Genomic DNA, 22,336 nt, shown 5'->3' with positions numbered 1-22,336 from the left:
TTTTCCACTCTGACATTAGTCTCAAATTTTGACGACTAAAACAAAAATCTTCTGTAAATGAATAGATGTAGTGTTTATATCAACATTAGTCTCAAATTTGGGTTGCATTCGTACGGAAAATGTGCTGCAATTAATGTTGTGTATCATAAAAGGTCTGTGTAAGTGAGCAAGGATGCCAGCTGTTGTAAATGAGGTCTCTAACTATGGACACTGTGCACCAACTGACCGATTTACGAGGCAGGACAGTAGAGCTGTTTCCTGGCCGTTTGTCACAAAGTCTTAGTGGTAAACCATCGCTCGAAATAGTAACGGACTGTCACCAATCACCAGACAGAAGGCAAGTTTCTATTTATTGATGGAAATGGAAACTACCTCAGATTTCAGAGGTGTTTTTCTTGAGGGTTAAAATTGAATATGAATGCTAACAAAACGACCTAATGTTCCTTGAACAACAATAGCATGTCATTTTTCTCCAAGATATTAGGATACAATACACTGAATATTATTATTATTTTTTTAAAGTACAATGATTATAATTGTTTATTTTTCTGGCAATGGTTAAGATTTCTGTTTGTGTGATGTCCTGACCAATACTGGATTTCATGAAGTTGTCCAACAATTTGAAACAAGAAAACATGGACAGTAAAAAGGCTTTATCTGAGGCGGTAATTACTGTCAGTGATTAGTGATCAGTCACTAACAAAAATTTGGGCATATACAGTAAAGACGGACTGATTATCAGCCGGGACGATGATTGGCGCGGATATTCGGCATTTTGACGAACATCGGCGTCTGACTTTTTGAAGAATCATTCGGCCGTTTTTATTTAGAGCAATAAAAAATTGTTAACTTGTCTTCAGGCAAGTATTGATTGAAATTTTCAGTTAACTCTATGAGAGATGCTGCTGACCCTGGGAACTTTCTGCAACTTCCACTTTTTTTTCCCCCCCTAGCTAAGATAGCGAAAGCTAAGATAAGTAAAAATGGAACATTCTAGTTCCAACCATCCATCCATCCATCCATCCATCCATCCATCCATCCATGCTAAATGATCCTGGGATGTTCCTGAACTTTTTGTTAGAACTTTAAAACAAAGATGACTTTGGACCAAGAATAAAAATAAACACTCCAATATTTTGCAAATGTAAAAAGTTGTTCAATAAACATATGCTTAAAAAATTAACAAAGTTAAGAGTTGTAGTCTGTATTAAAAAAAAAATGATGCCACTTAGTTAAACTGAATATCAACTCCAAATATTGGTTATTGGCCTCCTTGGCCACTAAGTATCTGTACCAGCCCTGACAAACATCAGTCTATCTCTAATATACATACAGAACAATGTACTGTATATTGTAGTGAGCAACATGTTGTCCAGTTCACAATATCATTTTCAGTTTGATTGTCATGTTTAAATAAGTGCTTGAAATTTGTTAGCATCTTATGCAACAGCATTTGTATGCATGATGAAATCTACATTATTTTCTTGTATAGCTATTGTGCTCTTAAAAAACTAACTTCCCTCTGTAAGATTCCTCTTAACAAATGTTGTTTTTTGCTGACCTAGATGTAAACACATGACTTTAATGTATGAAGATTTTTAAGGGTGCAATTGATTCTAGTCGTTTCAGTTCAAATAGGAACACACAGGACTGACAAGTTTACTCATACAGTAAAATAACAAGGAGCTTAATGCATCATCCCCTCTCAAACTGAGTAATACTACATCAAATCGAATGATAATCACACTGAATTGAACCATTTCTTCAATCGTTCCACTTGAAAATGAAATGTCCTTGAATCTTATCGTGCCTCATGTATTGTCTTTCATTGGATAGATGCGCACCCCAAGCGATTACCTCAACTAAAGTATTATGCGATATGATGAAAGGTATTTGTGACCTTTGTATGGCAGTTTGACATGATCAGCCTCCTGTGGCTATACAATACATCCACTATGGCCTGGCTGCCAGTCTGGCTTGTGGAAGGTTTATTCTCAAGTAAACACTTTTCTTCACCCAAGAATGCTATTTGCCATCGTGCCTGAGAGTTGCTGTTATTTTATGAGATTGCCAGTAACATATACTGTTTGGTGTGTCTTCTCTAGAGTGTTTGTCAACAGAAGCTTGGCAATGGAGAAGATTAAGTGCTTTGGCTTTGATATGGATTACACTTTGGCAGGTACGTGCACTTCACTCAACACCTAATGGGATCAAAACAACTAGTAAATAGTAGTACACTGGGACAAAGTTAACATGGTTACTTATTGAATGTGATTTCTAAATATAAATCAAAGGTTGCAGATGTTTACATTGTTTCTATGAAGAGCACCAAACATGTTATGAACGTCCCACATAACTCCCTGGTACACAGGATTGTTTGCATACTTTTCCCGCTGACCAGTAACCGGTCCAAAATTATCCTGCCATGTTGTTCTATGACTCAGGCCCACTTTTTCAGCCACGCTTCTAAAAATAACCAAATGACTTTGTTAAGTAGGTCACGTGTGTTTGTGAACTTCTTGAATGATAACCGCTTTGAGAACAGGAATCACTCATAGTCCCCCTCTCAATTTGCAGTTCCATCAACTCGCTCAGCTGTTGACATGACTCTTTTTATGGGGGCTCATAACTTAGTGTCAATGTTTGCGAGGAGCATGGCTATCACACATCCACGGAGTGGTTGTCAGCTTTTGTAGAATCACTGGTGTGTTTCCAAGTTCCCGACGTTGTGAAAGTAACCTGAATGCACCATGTTGCTTGCGTTGCAAGCGTGTAATGTATGTGATTGTACTGCCTGAGCATCACGCTCATTAAGCTCTAAGGTGTGGCTGCAGCAGAATGAAAATGCAAGAGGAATTCACATTATATTTACAAGGTCATTTTTCACTTAACAAAAAGTAATCGTTTTAGGAATGGTGATTCAATCTCAATCAAAATAATTGGGATTATTATTTTTCCCATAATCGTCCAATTACTTCAGTAACCAGACCAGGGTGTAACCTGCCTCTCTTGGCATAGGCTCCATTTCATCTGTGACTGTCGTGATGATAAGCAGCATACATGAAATCAATGGCAGTTTTGTTGAGCAACTTTTATGCTACATACTTGATACTCGTACACATGCACTGAACAATTTCCAGCGGAATACATTACATTACTTTTACAGCTAACTTTGAATGTTTCTTGAAGTCTGTACTCCAATGAGTTTGGTAAATTTCTCTTTGAGTGAGCAACATGTGAGAGCAAGAACAAGTTAACATCGGTTCGACTTATCTCACAGTTGCACTTTGATCATCCAGAGGCGATAGAGAGGAACATGTGACGGGTGTACCAAAGGGTTCGCCCGTCCTGTAATAATGAAACTTGGTTTAAAACATCCCTCCTCAAAACTCCCGAAACAGCAATAACGACTTTTGCCACACAACTAGGTTAGCTTTGAGCTTTAGAAGATCCATACTGAGCAGTCAGTGATGGTCCTATAGTACACAATGCTGTTGTGAAATAGGGATTGTTGGTTATTACATACGTCTGGATTGGTGATAAAATTTTGGTGAATTATTGTTTACTAATTTCATACAACTTGTTGTCATACAAAGGGACGACGTTATTTTGGTTATGCCAAGAAGGTAGAGGACATATTGCCCAGTGAATTGCATTAACAAGTATTAGTTTTGCGTCAAGCATTTTCATTATCTTCTGACACATTTAATCAGGAATTCAAACAGTATTTTACGTAATAGTTAAACAAGGAAAGATACACCTAATCCTTGTGTTCCCGACGTGTTGGACTATGTGCTTGTGTGTGTTTGTGTATGTGGTGAAGCTTGATTCTGCCACACGTCCAGTTTGCTTTTGGTCTTTCTTGGTGCGCTCAAGTTCTTCCAAGAACATCATTGATTTTATCTAATCACACAGGAAACAAGTATAAATGTCAGTATTGTTTGTTGATTGTAGGGCTGTCACTACTGACTGAATATTTTTAAACAGCAACAGATCAACAAGTAACTTTGCAGATTACTGTTAGAATTCGGGTCAGCCAAACCTGAAAGTCAAATACAATCCATACATTGCAGTATGACAAATAATCTTCAGCTTTTCAGTCTTTGCTTCTCTAAACCAATATCTCCCGATCAGTCATTTAATAGTGCACAGGTACACGGTTTAGCAATCCTAGTGATGTAATTATGTACCGGTAATTCGACATGCCTCACCTCATAAATAACAGTCCTAACGACCAGCTTTACAGTCTAGATTAAGATATGGAATGACATGCTAAGTTGAGGTTTGTCCATGTCAAGGTCAACATGTCGAAAAGGAGCTGGCAGTGAACTAGAGAAAGCGAGAATGGTGATCGCAGAGGTAACCGAGGGCAAACAACTCTTAAAATAGGTTTCTTTGTAGCGCCCCTGAGCTTCAGGAAGAATATGACAAGAGAGTTTGGCGCAGGGAGGAGGAAGAGGAGGGGTTGGAAAGGCAATGTAATTGGTGTGCGCTACTGCTCTGGGCAGAGGGCCCAGACCCCCTGTTTACTAAAGGACCACAGCTGGGGCTGAGAGACAGATGGAGGATTGAGCCGCAAAAGGTGACGTGGTTCTAATACAGAAACAGGCTCACGATTAGTGAGCTTGGAAAACAACAGGACCAGTCCTAATTTAAAGCAACAATTCTGGACAAAATTATTGGCACCCCTCTGTTAGTGAAATAACAATAATTGATAGTAAGGCTGTAATAGTAAAATAAATCATATTCATATTAACCAATGAAAAACAGACATTGACTTTGAATTGTGGTTTAAAGGAGAAGTAAAAAAAATAAAATAATTCTTGAGAATAATATGTTCTATGCAGCCACACTAGTCTAAATATGACATTCTGTTTCGTGTTGCGTTAGTGGAATATGAGTTAATTAAGAATCCAGACATTTTATCAATTTTGCAAGTTGTTGAGTGAAAATGATATCACAGTTGCTCAAGCCTCAGGTAATAACCAATGATAGCTCATCTTCAGAAAATAGTTGAGCTGTGATTGGTTGTTGCCTGAGCAACTGTGATGTCATCTTCAGTTGACAGCAAGTTGCAAAATGGCCGCCCCCTGAGATAGATAAAAACGGCTGGATTTTGCTTCATAGCTCATATTCCTCAAATGCAATATTAATCAGTGTCATATATTAGATTAGTAAGTTCACATATAACATATTATTGTCAAGAAATGTTTCAGGTTGACTTCCCTTTTAACAGAATCACCAGTATTTAAAATCATCATCATAATAATAATAATCCAAGTTTAAGATACAATATATCAGTTTCAGTTTGCAGGGTGTCTTGAATCTGTGCAGGGTGCAATAAAAATCTCAAGACTATAAAAATACTTTTGAGAGAAACGTGTGTCAGAAAGATTGTTCTTAGTCACAGGTTTTGCAACGGGAAACAGGTCAGGGTTGGACTGACACAAAATAATCAGCCCTGACATTTTGACTTAGACCTTTGACCCCTGTAACTGAAAAATCATTATCATAACATCTAGTCAGGAGTTCATGAAATACAAATCACATATATCCAGAACCTTACTCAACACACACATAATACAAGGAAGATCAAGCCTACATAAAAAGTAAGCTTAAAAAATCACAATGATACAAAAACCTTTTAACTCTTCACAATTCTATACAATGGGTTTCTTCCTGCTTGTGCAAGTATTATGAATGTGTTGAGCAAGGTTCTGGATATGTATGCATTACATTTCATGAATCCGTAACTCTTTGACAAACAATGGCCATTTTGTTTGCTTGCTACTGTCATGTTTGACACCATACACGCAGAAATATAACGCATTTAGCGTTTGTTATTTTGTTTTATACATTTCTTCCAAACAACCCCACCGGGAGTCAGGAAGGCAGCCATCAACACAAGCACATTCTCCATTTTGTATTTATAACATGTGACATACCCTTGTCCCAGTGTCAGATAGCATTTTAATCCTCCGCCGGCCTTTTCGGATCCTCGTCTTAGTTCTAGTTTAGTCCTGGGGTTAATATGGAGCTGTTGGCGATGACGAGGACGAGGAGGGGACTCATCAGCCGCTGAAAGTTGGGCCAATGCTCGTTTTCACCTCTGATCAAATGTCCTTGTTGATTCATGTGCAGAACATCCCGGCTTTTGTTGATACAAACACACATGGAAGTACAATGTGTGTGCGCGTCCATGTGTGAAGGCCAGGGGCTTGATGAGTGGGGACTTATATCAAAAGAACGAATCAACACAGCACAGTCATACTGTCACCTTAAGAAATCGCTTTGTACCTTCAATTTAATCTACTATGTTCAATTTAATCTACTACAGCTGCTCTAATATGTCATTGTCTTTGGGTATAATAATAGTCTGAGTCACAGGACCAGACGGTACCTCAATGTCCAAGTACAGTTGGATTCACTGATCACAAAATACCAGCAGATGACAAAATAGACAATTGATTGAACATTTGTTCACCTTTTGCACTGTTAACCGCAGAGGGTCATAACAGTACGTACACCTAAGTATTATATAGATATATTACAACGTGTATGAGAGGTTTATGCTCAGAGCATGTAGTACATATTACGTACATCAGTAGTCAATTTAATGATTCTTCTTCTCAAACTGTAACTCCAAAGCTCAACAGCAGTATTTTCTTGACTATGCAAATGCATATATTTCCGGAAAGTTAGGCATCCAAATGTAATTTTTGTTTAATATAATTTGAAGATTGAGAGTATAGACGCCGATAAAGCAAATGTTAAGCTTAGCAATGGTATTGCATTTATATTAGCACATTTCTATTTCCAAGGGACTATAGTGCTTTTACAATGATGCGTCATTCATACTGCACAGTGACACTACCCTATGTTGCCATGGAAGCATAGTAACAAGGTCATACAGTACATAACATCAGTGCCAACTGGGCGGTTGGTACAAGTGTATTGTAATGTACAGTGGGGTAGAATTTTTTTTTTTGGGGGGGGCAAAATCCAATAGGAAGTCTATGGGAATCTGGCCAACTGTATCATGCTGTTTAGTCAGTACATCATGATCACGTTTACTGAAACGGGGTGTATGCTTCAACTGAGCAAGGCAGTGATGGATTAAGGTGGCCGAAATACAGATAGTCATTAGAGCATTAGGATATGATAAGCTAATACAACACAGGTAATGTCACAAGTCCCTTTCGTATTAATTTATACAGTGATAAAAATATATGTTTAAAAAATATTTTCAATATAGATGTGAGTGGTCCCCTCCAAATTCCAAAGACATGCATGGCAGGTTGATTGGGCTCTCCAAATTGTCCCTAGGTGTGCTTGTGAGTATGTGTGGTTGTTCGTCAGTGTGTGCCCTGCGATTGGCTGGCAACCAGTTCAGGGTGTACCCCGCCTACTGCCCGAAGCCTGCTGGGATACCCCCTTGACCCTTGTGACACCAAGCGGTTAAGAAAATGGATGGATGGATGTAATGCGTATTTTTGAATCCAGAACCATCCATCCATTTTCTTGACCGCTTATTCCTCACAAGGGTCAAGGGGGGTGCTGACGCCTATCTCAGCTGGCTTTGGGCAGTAGGCGGGGCACACCCTGGACTGGTTGCCAGCCAATCGCAGATCCAGAACCAAATATTTGAACAAATCTCATTAATTGAATAACTTTTTCTGTTCATTTTTTTTAACTTCACAATCCCCCCCCAAAAAAATCAAACAAACAAATGTCTGTGCAAATGTGCAACCAAATATTTATAATCTTATTTGCAAACAATTCTTAATTATTTAACAATTATCCCTCAGGGTGTCACACTAGTTAACTCATTGTGATTATTAGATAGTGAAAACCCACATAATACCGTACTGTAATGGACGTCCAACATTATCAACAAAAAATAAATAAATGAATACCACAGGTGCCACCCCATGAGTACTAGTGGTAAATGGTAAAATAGATTAAAATGTGTTAAAAAATAATAATAATTACTGCATACTGTAAACACAAAAGTGAAATGACATGTTCCATTCTTTTTTCTTTCTTATATTGTACAAATATAAGTTAAGTATCAGTTGTTACTGAAATGGTAACAAATATACAATTTGTAGTAGTTGTAATATACTTTCTAATTATAATTCCTTAGGCTAAATAATTGCTTCCAAATAAGGAAGTAACAGCTGTCATGCGCAGCAGAACAAGGCAAGCATTTTCTGCTTTTGTCATGTTTGGCATTTAGAGAACTTTTAAATTGAATTTCTTTGGGAAAAAAAATTCATTACTATATGGATATTTCCCTTTTTGAACATGGATACCATGTTAATTGGCATAACCTGAGACAGCTCTGTCTGTAATGTGTGAACTCTGACCTTAGTGGTTCAAAGACCCCGTAAAAAGTGTGTGACATGACGGGCGAATAGCCATAGAGGACAAATGGAGCCACAATTTGTAATGCAATGTGTAAGGGCCCCGATCACCTGTGTGCTGCTGAAGATAACAACCAACAAAACTGAATAAATGGAAACTAGCTTTTGAAGGGTGATTTTGAACAAACATAATATGTGTTATTCTCGAGAAATTACAATATAGAACTGTAATTGCTTTCATTAAATCTAAATCCTGTCTTTTTGACTCACCGATATTTGCTTGTTTGCTTTCTAGTGTATAAATCACCCGAGTATGAATCGCTTGGATTTGAGCTTACGGTGGAGCGGCTGGTTTCCATCGGTTACCCGCAAGAGCTGTTCAGCTTTGTCTACGATCCATCCTTTCCTACCAGGTGGGCCCAACTGCCGCTTCTATGGCATCATTGAGACCTCGTTTGAAATGAAATGAACAGATTAGAGAAATTACAGCCTTTAACAGTTACTGTGCATGTTAATTCATTGGTTCTCTTTTCACTTCCAGGGGCCTTGTATTTGACACTATGTACGGAAACCTGTTGAAGGTCGACGCCTACGGTAATATACTGGTCTGCGTCCATGGATTCAACTTCCTCAGAGGGTGAGGCTTCTGAACATTCATCTCTCCTCGTCTCTGAGGAAGCTTGTTAGTAACACTGTCAGGTTTGTGTCCTCATACGGTATGTGTGCCTGCATCACCACCCTCACAAGCTAACCTGAATGGGTTCCCTCTTTCCCCAGCCCCGAGATCCGAGAGGGCTACCCAAACAAGTTCATCCAAAGAGATGATACAGAGCGCTTTTATATTCTCAACACTCTCTTTAACCTGCCAGGTATGGTGTTTGCACAACAACTGAGTGGGCCGATGACAGAAAATGTCAGCGTGTGTTGATGCATGATGTATTATGACTGACATTATTTTTATTTTAGAGACCTACCTCTTTGCGTGCCTAGTGGATTTCTTCTCCAATTGTGATCGATACACAAGGTACGAAGCTGATTATAACAATAAATGTCACATCATGCAGCAAGCTGCTGGGCGCTGCATGTGAAGTGACTCAAACCAACCTTGGACAAAAGGAACTCCTGCTCGCATGGAGGCTGCACATTGAAGTCAAGCAGTCAATAAATACATTTTTGCTTTCCCTGAATTGTAAAACTAACGTTAGAAAGAGGGAAAAACGTGAAATGAACATTGGATGCTAATATTAGCGGCTTGTCCAATGTCCTGTACATTTCTTGAGAATGTTGCATGGTCTTTGTCCTCTGAAACCTGGTTGTTGGTCTTTTAGGGGAAGAATGCTTTCCTGTTTGGCTGGGGACCCCTCCATCAAGGGAAGGCTATCCCATTTAAAAGCAAACGAGCAAAAAAGACAAACCAAGAAAAAAAAATAGAAATGTTTTGGAAAACCTGTAAAGACTCGTCTTGTACAACAGCCGTATATATGTGTGTGCGTCTGTTCCTCCCCCCTCAGCTGCGAAACCGGCTTTAAAGATGGTGACCTCTTCATGTCGTACAAGAGCATGTTCCAGGATGTTCGCGATGCTGTTGACTGGGTCCACTTCAAGGTACAGTATACTAGGGGTGTGCTCAAAAAATCGATACGGCAATATATCGTTGCGGGCCTCATCACAATACACGTATCGATACGCAGGCGTCAGAATCGATATTGCTCGTTAACTTTAAATCGGCAGTTCACGTTTGCCTTTGCGGCTTGCATTGTACCTAAAAAATCAAAACCAGCAGCGTCTTTGAAGTTAATTGCCTTCAATTAATGCAAAAATAGCTCACCGGTGATTGGACACTGTGTCTTGCTAAGAAAAATGAAAGCAAGAGGAAGAATGTCAACATTTATTTATTGATAAACTTAACATGGCACGTGTCTCAGTATACCTATTTTCCTATATTTTGGGATACATATGTAGCGCGATACGTATCGTATCGTGGCCCCTGTATCGTGATACGTATCGTATCGTGAGGTTGGCGGCAATACCCAGCCCTACAGTATACTGCCTAGGAAAGCTACAGTGGAAAAAAAAAAAAAAAAAAAAAAGTATGTGAACCCTGCTCGGTAAAACCTGATGAGTTAGTTGCACTCAATTGGTTTGGAGGAAGCCAATTCAAATAACTCAGATATTTATTGTTTAAGTAACACAAGTGAATTATGTTTTCCTTAACTCATTCACTCCCAGCCATTTTCACAGAAGCAATCCCGTTCGCTCCCGGCTGTTTTACTGGATTTTGACTGATTTTCAAGGCCCACAGAATATTTTGTTCTATTGCTATAAAAGCATGGAACCTATCAAAAGAAAGATTAAAGCCTCTTATGTTTCTATCTGTTTCCGTTTTGCAGCAATTAGCATTAGAAGAGAGCTAAGTTTCATCAGTTTTCACAAATCTATTCAAAATTGTAAGTAATTTAGCTTTTTTCTACATGGCTCTGGTTGATCTCCTTTGCTCTGCTGCCACCTGCTGGCCGTTTGTCTAATAACTACCATTTCTGCAACCGTTCTTTGCAGTTTAGAGGCTGCATCAAAGCCTTCTGTATGCTCTAGCATAAAAAAACAAAACAAAAAAACCCCGTATAAATACGTCTTTGGGACACTTAAAGCATTAAAAAACGTATTTACACGTTATTGGGAGCAAATGAGTTAATAATTATTACTCAAAGTAAAAAGGAAAAAGAAGAGTAATCAGTATTAAAATACTCAAATATTTAACATGAGTTCTTATTACAAAAGACATTATTGAGTCAGATTATTTATTTATTTATTTATTTATTGAATTAATTATTCTAAATAAATTGGTCAGAAAATGTAATATGTTCATCATCAAGTCACAGTACTACACAGAAGGAAGCCGACACATAGAGAGGAAAAGACTGAGAAAACAAAACTACACCCTGGCTGCTGGGCCATTTTGATAAAAACATCAGCTATTGTTGTGTTTTTGTTTTTTTTGTTTTTTTACAGGGTTAACCCGTAGGCAGTATTGTGACCCGTTTTGGGCTTTTTGATGGTTCTGACCAAGTCATTTAAAAAAAAGATACTGCGTACGGGCTAAATGATATATATTTCTTCCTACATTATTTACCAAATTACTGGGCCAATATTTTGTATTTGAATTATGGGTAGATTTACTTACCGTATTTTCATATTTAAGTGTTATGTTCAAATTTCATGTTGGGACTATTTATTCGCATGCCTGTTTAGTAATAATTTAGATGCATACTATTGAAAATAATTATGGATTTGATGACCTACTTTCCTATGGAATTAATGGGTATTTTTTTTATTTTTTTACTATTTTATGCTGTGTTATTGTAATGGATCAAACATGGACAAGGACACAGATGTTTACATTTTAGACAAAAAAATCAGTTTAATGAAAGCAGAAAAAAAAGATTTAACAAAAGTTCAAACATCAACTAATATTTAAAGTTTTGGGCCCAATTTAAAAGAGGTCAATTTAACAACAAAACTCAAACCGGACTGGCCTACAGACAAACAACTCAGTTGGCTTAAATAGGGGTGGACTAACTTAAATGATCACAAGAGGGAGGTATGACAGCAAAAAAAAAAAAAAAAAAAAAAAAACGATATCAACACTAAACAACAATTGGAAGCTAAAGTGCATTTAAATTAAATTACCAGAACGAAATACCCCAAAACAATTATTACATAACCACAAAACTCCCCTCCAGTCCCGAGTGATGGGTCGTCAATTCCTTCCACCTTCCGTTGTTGTCCTCAAACATGAACAAGTGTATTAAGTATTCAGACAAATATTAATATTACGATAAGTGTTCACCCGTTGTGTGTCCAAATAAATCTCATAACTTAACTGAAAATATTACAGAATTTAGTGGTTCATTGAAAGTAAATTCAAACAATACTAAGCTATTAGCAGTAGACAAACATGATTTTTTTTTAATTCCATGCTGGGGCCCCTCCTCTTAGAACAATTTTATTCTTAAACCAGGTAATTCCAAAGGGTTCAAATACCAAGTACCTGTTAAGTGTCACAGTTTGCCTGGATCATGTTCATGATGTACATAACTGGTGGCAATAGAGAACAATCAATTTTAGGAATTAGTCTTTTATGATGAGTACAGCAGTAGTCCAACCTCATTTCTCTTAGTTGAGCCTTCACATCTGGTTAATTTGGTTACTAGTTGTGGCTGTATAGTGTGTAAACAGCACATTTGGTTGTACTGTATCTGACTAGCAAGCTTCACAATTCCTACCCACAAACTTCTTGAGCAGGAAGGACATCGTGAATGCAGTTTATGGCTTTGTACAAAATTGTATGGCTTGCTTGTAATAAGACGAGTACAGTCAAGCTGTGTTAAGTTTTTACATTTTTTTTACATTTCAGGGGACACTGAAGGAAAAAACGGTGGAAAACCTTGAGAAGTATGTCGTGAAAGATGTAAGTAGTTTGTATTCATGACGGCATACACTTGAATCTTTGAGGAGGCTTCCTTGTAAAGAGCTTTACCGTTCATTTTGTTTTTCTGCATTCCCATTAGGGAAAGTTGCCTCTTCTCCTCAGCCGGATGAATGAAGTTGCCAAGGTGTTTTTGGCTACCAACAGTGACTACAAATACACGGATGTAAGTAAGACCATTAATATTCACACCATGAGCCACACCAGCTACTTGTTGGCTAAATAACAGTTTAGTCACCAGTCACAATCTATTTATTTACTGCAAAAATAATAATTTTGAAGAGATACATTTTAGGGTTTTATTTTTGTTTAGCAGTGAGATGGTAAAAATGTCAATAAATTAAAACCCTCTTGATGGATATTATTTTGTTGACAGAAAATCATGACATACCTGTTTGACTTCCCCCACGGTCCAAAGGTACATATTCTAAATATTCTCTTCTCTGAGATGTAACTCTATACAAGATAGGCAGGCTTGTATATTGAAGCCAGCCATGTCTTTTTTTTTTTTTTTTAAATAATCCATATTATTGTGTGACTTTCTGCATGTTTATGTTCACATCAGCCTGATACGTCACACCGACCGTGGCAGTCTTACTTCGACCTTATCCTGGTGGACGCCAGAAAGCCGCTCTTCTTTGGTGAAGGGACAGTTCTCCGACAAGTGGACACGGTGAGGGGACATTACGATCACAGCTTACAGCTTGATGATGCAATAGAAATGCAACAAATTTCAAATGATTGAGTTTATTAATCGAAATCTTCATTTATACCCGGGATGCAGAGGATTTTGGCCAAAATGATCCAAGAAACAGGATGTTGTGATAAAGCAAGCAAAAACCTTTTAAGGGACTGTTGATTGGTCTTATGTAACAGGTCTGTTTATCAATATGTGTATGCAAATTATATATATCAATAACATCAGTGCTAATATATATATATATATATATATATATATATATATATATATATATATATATATATATATATATATATATATATATATATATATATATATATATATATATATATATATATATATTGTTTAAATAAGGTTTATTGCTCTGTATTTCGATGCCAGTGTAATATTCTTGAGAATTAAGTTATTCACTCTTAAAAAGAATGTACTGCAATTACTACTTATATAGTGTCAAGTGATTTTTTTTTTATACATATTTTAAATTTTTAAATAAAATATTTTTTAACTGAATTAATAAACTAGGTTTAAAAAATAAATATTTAAAAAATGTCAAAGTCAAAATTTGTAAGTTGTCAAAAAAAAAGAGAGATGAAAGAAAGATGAAAATGTTAAAAAAAATAAAAATAATCAAAAAAATCTAATCATGTCTAAAAAGTGACCATAAAATTGTCCAAACAGGAAGAGGAAAAGCAGAAAATTACCAAAGCGTATTTTTAAAAAGGCAGAAAAGAAAATGTTCAAAAAGTAACCATAAAATGTCCATAACCAAAAGACGAAATCCCAAAAATTAGCATTTAATGTACACAAAATTGCCAAAAAAAGTCAGATTTTTATTTTATTTTTTTTAAAGGCAGAAAAGAAAACATGTATAAAATGTCCAAAACCAAAAAATTAAATCCCCCAAATTACCAAAAATGTCAGAATATTAATAGCAAAAAGGCAGGAACAAGTGTCCAAAAGTAGCCAAAAAATGTCTTAAAAAAAAAAAAAAAAAAAAAAAAACAAGAAGAGAGGCATAAAATTGCCAAAAATGTCAGAAATTTGACAGAAAGGCAGAAAAGTCTTAAAGCTAAAAACTTAAAACTAAGTCTAAGGTAGAAAAAAATAAAATAAATGAACAAATAAGTGCATATTTTCTGTTTTGGTGCAGCCCTAATTAGCTCTTGGGCCCTCAGTAAATTAGAACACTGTTTCCTTGTTCAAAGGTTTTGTGGTTCCATACCGATTTTTTTGTTATTATTTGACCTAAAATGGCTGTTTTGACATTAAAGGTTGCCGACCCCTGGTATAGAGCAACCTCAAGGTTTCCTTACTTGTGTGAAGCATTGTGAAATTGTATCTCAAACCCAATTACTTTATGTATTTTAAATTCTCTTCAGACCACAGGGCGACTCAAGATTGGCACCTACACAGGACCGCTGCAGCATGGTATTGTTTACTCTGGAGGTAAGAAGACGTGTCACGTGGTGTCAGGATGTCTGTGGTCGCGCCCTGCCTGATGTCGTGATACTTCACCACAGGTTCCTCAGACATCGTGTGCGACTTGCTGGGGGCCAAAGGCAAGGACATTGTGTACATCGGGGACCACATCTTTGGAGACATACTCAAGTCCAAGAAGCGCCAAGGCTGGAGGACTTTCCTGGTCATACCCGAGCTTGCACAGGAGTTGCACGTGTGGACCGACAAGAGCTGTGAGGACGTGGTTCACATTAGGCCTTAACTATCTGAAATAACTTTGTATTGCGTTGCAGATGATAAGATTAGATTCGGCACATGACTTTTGAGTTGTTGTCACGATCATGCACATGAGCAGTGATGCTGATCATGTTTGTTTGTTTTTTTTCTCTCTCTCAGCTTTATTTGAAGAACTGCAAGGCCTGGACATTTTCTTAGCAGAACTCTACAAGTAAGATTCTTGAACTCTTGCACTGTTTCCCCCGCTCTGCAGAATTCACGCCTGTTTGTGTGTGGGCACGTGTTTTATGAAGCCCTCGGGGTCAAGAGTGTAAAGTCTAAACGCTGCATTGCTAATGCGTCAGCCCCTTCAGCAAACTGATAATAACACCCCACCCACCCATTGTCTCCGACCTTAAACATGTCACGTCGTTCCCCCCTGCAGACATTTGGACAGCAGCAGCAACGAGAGGCCCGATATCAGCACTTTACAGAGGAGAGTCAAGGTACAGCTTTAATCGCCTCGGTTTCCGTAACCACACGAGAGGACGGGGCCTGTCACGTGTTTGTTAAGCGTGATGTACCTTTGTTCTGATGCCACCACGTCCGGTTTGTCTAAAAATGACTGTGGATGCTGGAAGATTACTTATTAATGGATAACCACACACACAAACATGGACAGCATGAAGGTGATCCTTGGGTTACGACTGCGTTCCATTTAACAGGTTTTTGTGCACAAGTTGGAACGTCTTAATTACTTACGTACATCCATCCATTTTCTGAGCCGCTTCTTCCTCACAAGCCTATCTCAGCTGGCTCTGGGCAGTAGGCGGGGGACACCCTGGACTGGTTGCCAACCAATCGCAGGGCACACAGAGACGAACAACCATCCACACTCACACACACACCTAGGGACAATTCGGAGCACCCAATTAACCTGCCATGCATGTCTTTGGAATGTGGGAGGAGACCGGAGTACCCGGAGAAGACCCACGCAGGCACGGGGAGAACATGCAAACTCCACTGATGAAGGCCGGAGCCTGGACTTGAACCCGAGTCCTCAGAATTGGGAGGCGGATCTGCTAACCAGTCAACCACCGTGCCGCCCCGGTACAATAAACCACTTATTTTTAATTTGATGTGTACAACAACACATTCTTTTAAAAAAAAAAAAAAGAAAGAAAAAAAAAACGCGGGACAGTGTCAAGTTTATCACTGTTACATCACCTTTCCTTTTTTTTACATCACTTTTCCTATCTTGTCTCAACTTTAAAAAAAAATGAACAAAAGCGACCAGAAATGTAAGTTTAATTTTTACAATTAATTTAAATATAATTTATAATAATTTTATTTTTTGTCATGGTTTTGATAATGAACACAAAATGTCATGATGCACTGTACCGAAGATTGTGGTTTCTGACGTTTTGGACTAAGATGGTACAGACGAGCTCTCCTCAAGGATTTCCTGTACAGTATTTAAAAAAAAAAAAAAAAAAAAAAAAAATGTTTTATTAATCCTGCTCTCTCCAGATCTCCATTCACAAGTCGAGTTATTCTCCTCTTCTTCAGAAAGTCACACATGACATGGACATGTGCTACGGCATGATGGGGAGCCTTTTCCGCAGCGGCTCCAGACAGACCCTGTTTGCCTCGCAAGTGATGCGCTACGCCGATCTCTACGCAGCCTCCTTCATCAACCTGCTCTACTATCCCTTCAGCTACCTCTTCAGGGCCGCGCACGTGCTCGTGAGTACACGCATCTGGCCAGTATGTGCAGAATCAATATTCTCAATTGCATACGATACTATTTGGAAATGTATTTCATGTTGCAATCTTGTAAAATGGAGTACATAAGTACGTATATACATTGTGCCTAGCAAAGCAATATTTTCCATCTGATGCATTAAAGTGAGTGTACAAGGAAAGTTTGCCCATTTTGCAGACTTAATATGATGGAGGGATCCACCCAGTTGAGTTCCATGATTGTTGGGGGAGTTGTTTATTTTATTTTTTATTTTTTTCACTTACTCCTACTTTAATGCTGTATTTCCTGACATTTACTTGCATCAAAACACATATTTTACTTGGGAAAATTCTCAAAATTGATTTCATATTTTGTTCATCTAAACAAAAATATCGTGACTGTCCTTAAGAGACTGTCTATTATTTAGCGCCATCTAGTGGTGAAATAATAATGTGTTAATTTTAGAAACTCTTCATTTAAATAATAATGCAAATAAACATTTTCCATCACATTAACATACATATACTGTACCATGTTCTCTCATTTATTGAGCGTTCATCTTTCGTGGCTTCACTGTTTCGCAATTTTTTTTACATTGCATTCTGGAGATACACAATATATACTGTGCTGTATAATAAGTAAATTTAAAAAACATACTTATAAAATATAACGTAAAAAAATGAATGAAAAAACATTCATAATAAACTAAAAATCTAACTAAAACGAAAAAAAATATATATACTAAATGAAAAAATATATACTGTGTTGTATAAGTAAATGAAAAACAAAACATACTTTTAATGGAAAAAATGAATGTAAATGAAAAAAGAACATATATGATGAATGAAAAAGAAATTATAATAAAGTAAAAATCATACCAAAAATGAAAAATCATATATAATAAACAAAAAAAAAATCGATATAATTAGCGGGATTTATTTATTTATTTATTTAATTAACGCGGATTTCCATTATTGCGGGTAGTTTTTGGAACATTACATCCACGATAAACGAGGGAACACAAGCAGACAGGTTTTGCTGCCATCTTCCTGCTACGATTATCGGAAGGAGAAGAACTTAGCGAATGTAGTTACTAGTTAGCCTCTGGTCGTGATGGCACGTCTAGTGTTGGACCCAACGGGTTGACCGCCACTTACTTTTCACTGCTGTGGCCTGCAGGTGGTCTTCACTGAGTCCCGTCATTCAGCTTGCCTCCCTCTGCTTTGCTCTCGCTAGTTTACAGTTATGCTAGCTTCTCCCGCTAGCTGCTCGTTAGCCGCTCCTGTGAGTTCTTGCTAGCCACTGTTGCTCAACGTTTCTGCTCGCCCCTCCTTGCCAGTCTGCTACTTATGGCTAAAGTTTTTTTTTGTTTTTTCTCTCAGAAAATAGAAAAATTGAACTAAATGCTAAGTTTTTACAACAGTTTAGACTTTTTAGTTGTTGTTTTGAAACACTTTGAGAGGCAACATTTGGATGTCACCTTTGTTGCTCACAATTCAATGTCCACACAAGAAGCCGCGGAGCCTGGATACGAATCCACCACCTTTTAATAGGGATGTAACGATATCCAAACATCACGATACGATATTATCAGGATATGAAGGTCACGATACGATAATTATCACGATATTGTGGGGGCGTTGGCGATATTTAAAAAAGATCACAATATTGTAAAAAAGAGAGTTCATACTAAAAAAAAGGCACAATATTGTGCTTTTGTACATAACAGCAATGTATATAAACCACCTACAATTGCTAATAACAATATTGAGGCACTTACTAATGCAAGCACATATTGATCGCTTCACAAGAAAATTAGGTTCCCCTTCATCTGACAATTAGCGTAAATTTTAAACATAGAAGGCCAAAACATCCCTAATTAAAATTAAATTGCACTATTAAACTAGCCACTAGAAGGTGCTAGAACTGCACAAATGGAAATCAACCTGACAACGACGATATTGTGGCAGTTTTAATATCCCGATATTGCCGTTATTGTTACATCCCTTTAATAATGGTGCTAACCAGCCACTGTGCTGCCCCCAATTACTGAATATATTACATTTATTACATTTGTTTGTGGAACCTCAGTTCCCAAACGCGTCTTTTTAGACGCAACTGTTCAGTTCAAGGCCCCGCTGTTGTCGATGTGCTCCTCAGATGCCCCACGAGTCGACGGTGGAGCACACGCACGTGGACATCGATGCCGAGTCGCCGCTGGCCACGCGCAACCGCAACCACTGCAGCGACTGCAAAGAGCTGGAGTGCAAACGCAACCAGCTGACGCGCTCCTTCAGCGAGATCAAACCTCCCAACCTGTTCCCGCAAACCCCGCAGGAGATCACCCACTGCCACGATGAGGACGATGACGAGGAGGAGGAGGAGGAGGAGGAGGAAGAAGAGGAAGAAGAGGAATGAAGTCCTCAGCCATTTGAAGGGTTTCTACTTTGCGTGTTTGTGTGTCCGTACTTGGCATTTTAGAGTAAAGTGTGACAGACCAGCAGACGACAGAATCACACGACCGTCACACAACCGCACGCATGATGGCGCCTTCAAAAAAAAGAACGTGCTTTTTCATTGTTGTTTTCGAAATCGATTCAACTCAAATTTTCACTCCCCCACGTGACCTTTTCAGGCCATACTGTCGGATAAGATGGCTTGAAGCATGACGCGCGCGTCCGCACGCAATCGGACGCATCGCAATTGAGTTTTTTATGCAAAATGGGAACAACGTGCTTTTCGTTTGTTTGATTTTTGATGTCTCGTTTCTGCCAAAAGTGTTAGGGTGGCCGTTGGCCTGTTACTGGGTTACCAAGCAACAACAGGATACTGTATCACTGATAATTGCTATGACAACAGTGACATGGCGCTTCTGTAAATAGCTGTCAGATGTCGACAGCTTAAGACGCCAAGAGGCAGTATTTTTATAGGAAAATGAAACGAGTATTGCATTTGTTTTTGACAACTTGGTGCCGTGTGAAGTTTGTCACTCAAGACATGCAGCCTTCATTATGCAAAGGACATGCAAAGCATCCTGGGATCTCTGTTTGTGCTGATGCAGAGCCCAAACCGTTAAACTGAAGGAAAAAGCTCGATTGGAACAGTTGAACTTGTTTTCTTTCGTTTTGTTGACTTTGCAGCTTTTGTGTTAATTGCCTTTTTATGATCCAGACACGCAAACGTACACGTATTAAGACACAACCTTAAATAACTGTAGGAAAAATGACAAATCGGTAACTTTTTCTTCTTCTTTATTTATTAATATATTTTTTCTTAAAGGTGTATTTTATGATTTAACTCTGTCTTGAACTTTAAATGAAGTATTTGCTACAGGAAAGTTTGCATAACATATTCACGTGAGAAGAGATCTTGTTCTTTTTTTTTTTTTTTAAGTTTATGTTGACTGTAAGCATTTTGGGAATTGACTCACTGCAGTTTACACAGAACAGAACTGTTAAATCAAGCTGGAACTACTAAAAAAAATGAAAATGTGAATAACATGTTAAAGCTGAAAGGAAATGTTAGTTGTAATCAACAACGTTTGGGGTTATTTTTATTTTTCTAAGCTAGCATATGAAAGAGTCTGTTTATAGAACTGTAAATGGAATATTGTGTTTCCTTCCATTGGTTTTTGATTTTTGTATCACAGCACACAGGCTTTGAGCCTGTTGACAATTAGTTAACTAAAGTTAATGCTTTTTCCTCCTGAATGCATCCTTGTTAGCAGTGTGCAATGTCACTATCATCTCTCATTTTCTAAACTACGGTTGTCTTTTATTTTTATGCATATCCTTTTATGTTCTCCTGCTCCTGCAGTTTGTACACTGAAGGAAATGACCCACAAATGTATAATAAAAATAGTTTTTCACAGATTTTTGTATTTTCTGTAGCCCGAAGGTCTTACACACACACACACACTGGCCACTCGACTCTGAAGGTATATTTAGCATATATATATTGGGTCACCTTGGGCCTGTTCTAAAAATAGCTTGCCAGTGATGAACAATTTTCTCGGAATGTTGTCGAAGGTAAATATATATCACACAGTTAGCCCTTTGCATTCATCAATACCCACAAGGTAGCTCTCAATTTGAAAAAGGTTGGTGACCCTTCTTACAGGTATGTCGTTAATTATCATGTATAAAAACCTCCAAGTCACTAAATATAAAACATTTTTTGCTAAAAAATAAATAAATAAGAACGCGTATAGCAGCTTATAAACTGCAAAGACAAAGAAAATAAATGAGCAAGAATATAATTTCAGCAAAATGAAAATTTGACATTGCAAGAGTTCTTAAAATTAAAAAATGTATAGTCTAAAAACATTGTGTTAAAACTAGTAATACACATATACAATTATAGTACCAGTATTTATTATTTTAATCTAAACGTTCTGATAACCAAACTCTCAGCAACATTGTGTGACAAATGTTGAAATGTAAGTGGAAAAAAAAAAAAAAGTGTCCTGGAAGAACTATTTTGGCAGACAAAGAACAATCATAATATTTTTGCCTTGATCGGGGCTATTTGGGTTTGATTTACGTTTGCACTGTAATGCCTCAAGCGTCAATTTAATAAAATTTCTCGGCATGCCTTCATGGTAACAATAACCTCACGAATGTGTCAACCCAGTCACCTTCGAGGCAATTTGAATGCAGAAATAAAAACTGTAAACAGTGTTATTTGAACTGTTCCTGTTTGTGGAAGTACATGGACAACATTGTGCAAGTTATTTCTCAGAAGCATTTTTCAAGCACAGAGATTACACTTTTTTTTACACGAAACCCAGCTGCCTACTGTTTTCATTAATAATTTACTACCTTTTATCCAGACACACACAGCCTCTCTCCAGAATGAAAAACCTGAGAGGAGAAAAAAAACTGCCAAGCATTCGTTGCGAGACCGTTAAGCTAATTTTACTTATTACTCACTGTTGTTGGCGTGAAAACATCTGACCACTGTGTGTGTGGGTGTGCGCGGAGACACCGGTGAGGCCCAGCAATGGGAAAAACGCCCGTGATTTAAAAAAAAATAAATAAATTATATATTTAAATACATATATATATATATATATATATATATATATATATATATATATATATATATATATATATATATATATATATATATATATATATATATATGTATAAGGTAGCTTTTAAACATATACTGTGTTGGAGCCATATTACTGTGGCTTTTGTTTTTGCTTCACTTCATGTGATTTCTGAGATTGACCGCAGGGTGGCGCATGTGCCCCCAAGATGAAATGAAGCTCATGGGAAGTTACACACACCGCAGAATTACTGTAAAGTACAACAATGCATACTCACTATGAGGTCAAAAATAAAACGTTCATCTGATAGGAT

At 37.6% G+C, this 22,336-nt stretch overlaps 1 protein-coding gene across 2 annotated transcripts in view; it reads left to right on the top strand.

Moving 5' to 3' along the window:
* nt5c2b (5'-nucleotidase, cytosolic IIb) overlaps positions 1–20,840 on the top strand; it is a 29,759-nt gene extending 8,919 nt beyond the window's left edge. The window contains exons 3-18 of one of the 2 annotated variants that reach the window (XM_077525340.1): positions 2,106–2,179; positions 8,662–8,779; positions 8,908–9,003; positions 9,144–9,235; positions 9,333–9,390; positions 9,878–9,971; positions 12,781–12,834; positions 12,935–13,018; positions 13,229–13,270; positions 13,418–13,525; positions 14,932–14,998; positions 15,073–15,243; positions 15,407–15,458; positions 15,672–15,732; positions 16,796–16,972; positions 19,131–20,840. In XM_077525340.1, coding sequence (XP_077381466.1) covers positions 2,106–2,179; positions 8,662–8,779; positions 8,908–9,003; positions 9,144–9,235; positions 9,333–9,390; positions 9,878–9,971; positions 12,781–12,834; positions 12,935–13,018; positions 13,229–13,270; positions 13,418–13,525; positions 14,932–14,998; positions 15,073–15,243; positions 15,407–15,458; positions 15,672–15,732; positions 16,796–16,972; positions 19,131–19,388 — 1,606 coding nt within the window. In that variant the 3' untranslated portion in view covers positions 19,389–20,840. The other variant, XM_077525341.1, reaches the window with a different exon arrangement.
* The last annotated feature ends 1,496 nt before the right edge of the window (positions 20,841–22,336 follow it).

This window comes from Festucalex cinctus, chromosome 6, assembly GCF_051991245.1.
Source record: "Festucalex cinctus isolate MCC-2025b chromosome 6, RoL_Fcin_1.0, whole genome shotgun sequence".
NCBI classification, from domain to species: Eukaryota; Metazoa; Chordata; class Actinopteri; order Syngnathiformes; family Syngnathidae; genus Festucalex; species Festucalex cinctus.
Note: the sequence above shows the minus strand (reverse complement) of the source record. Positions and strands in the feature narration are given on the sequence as shown.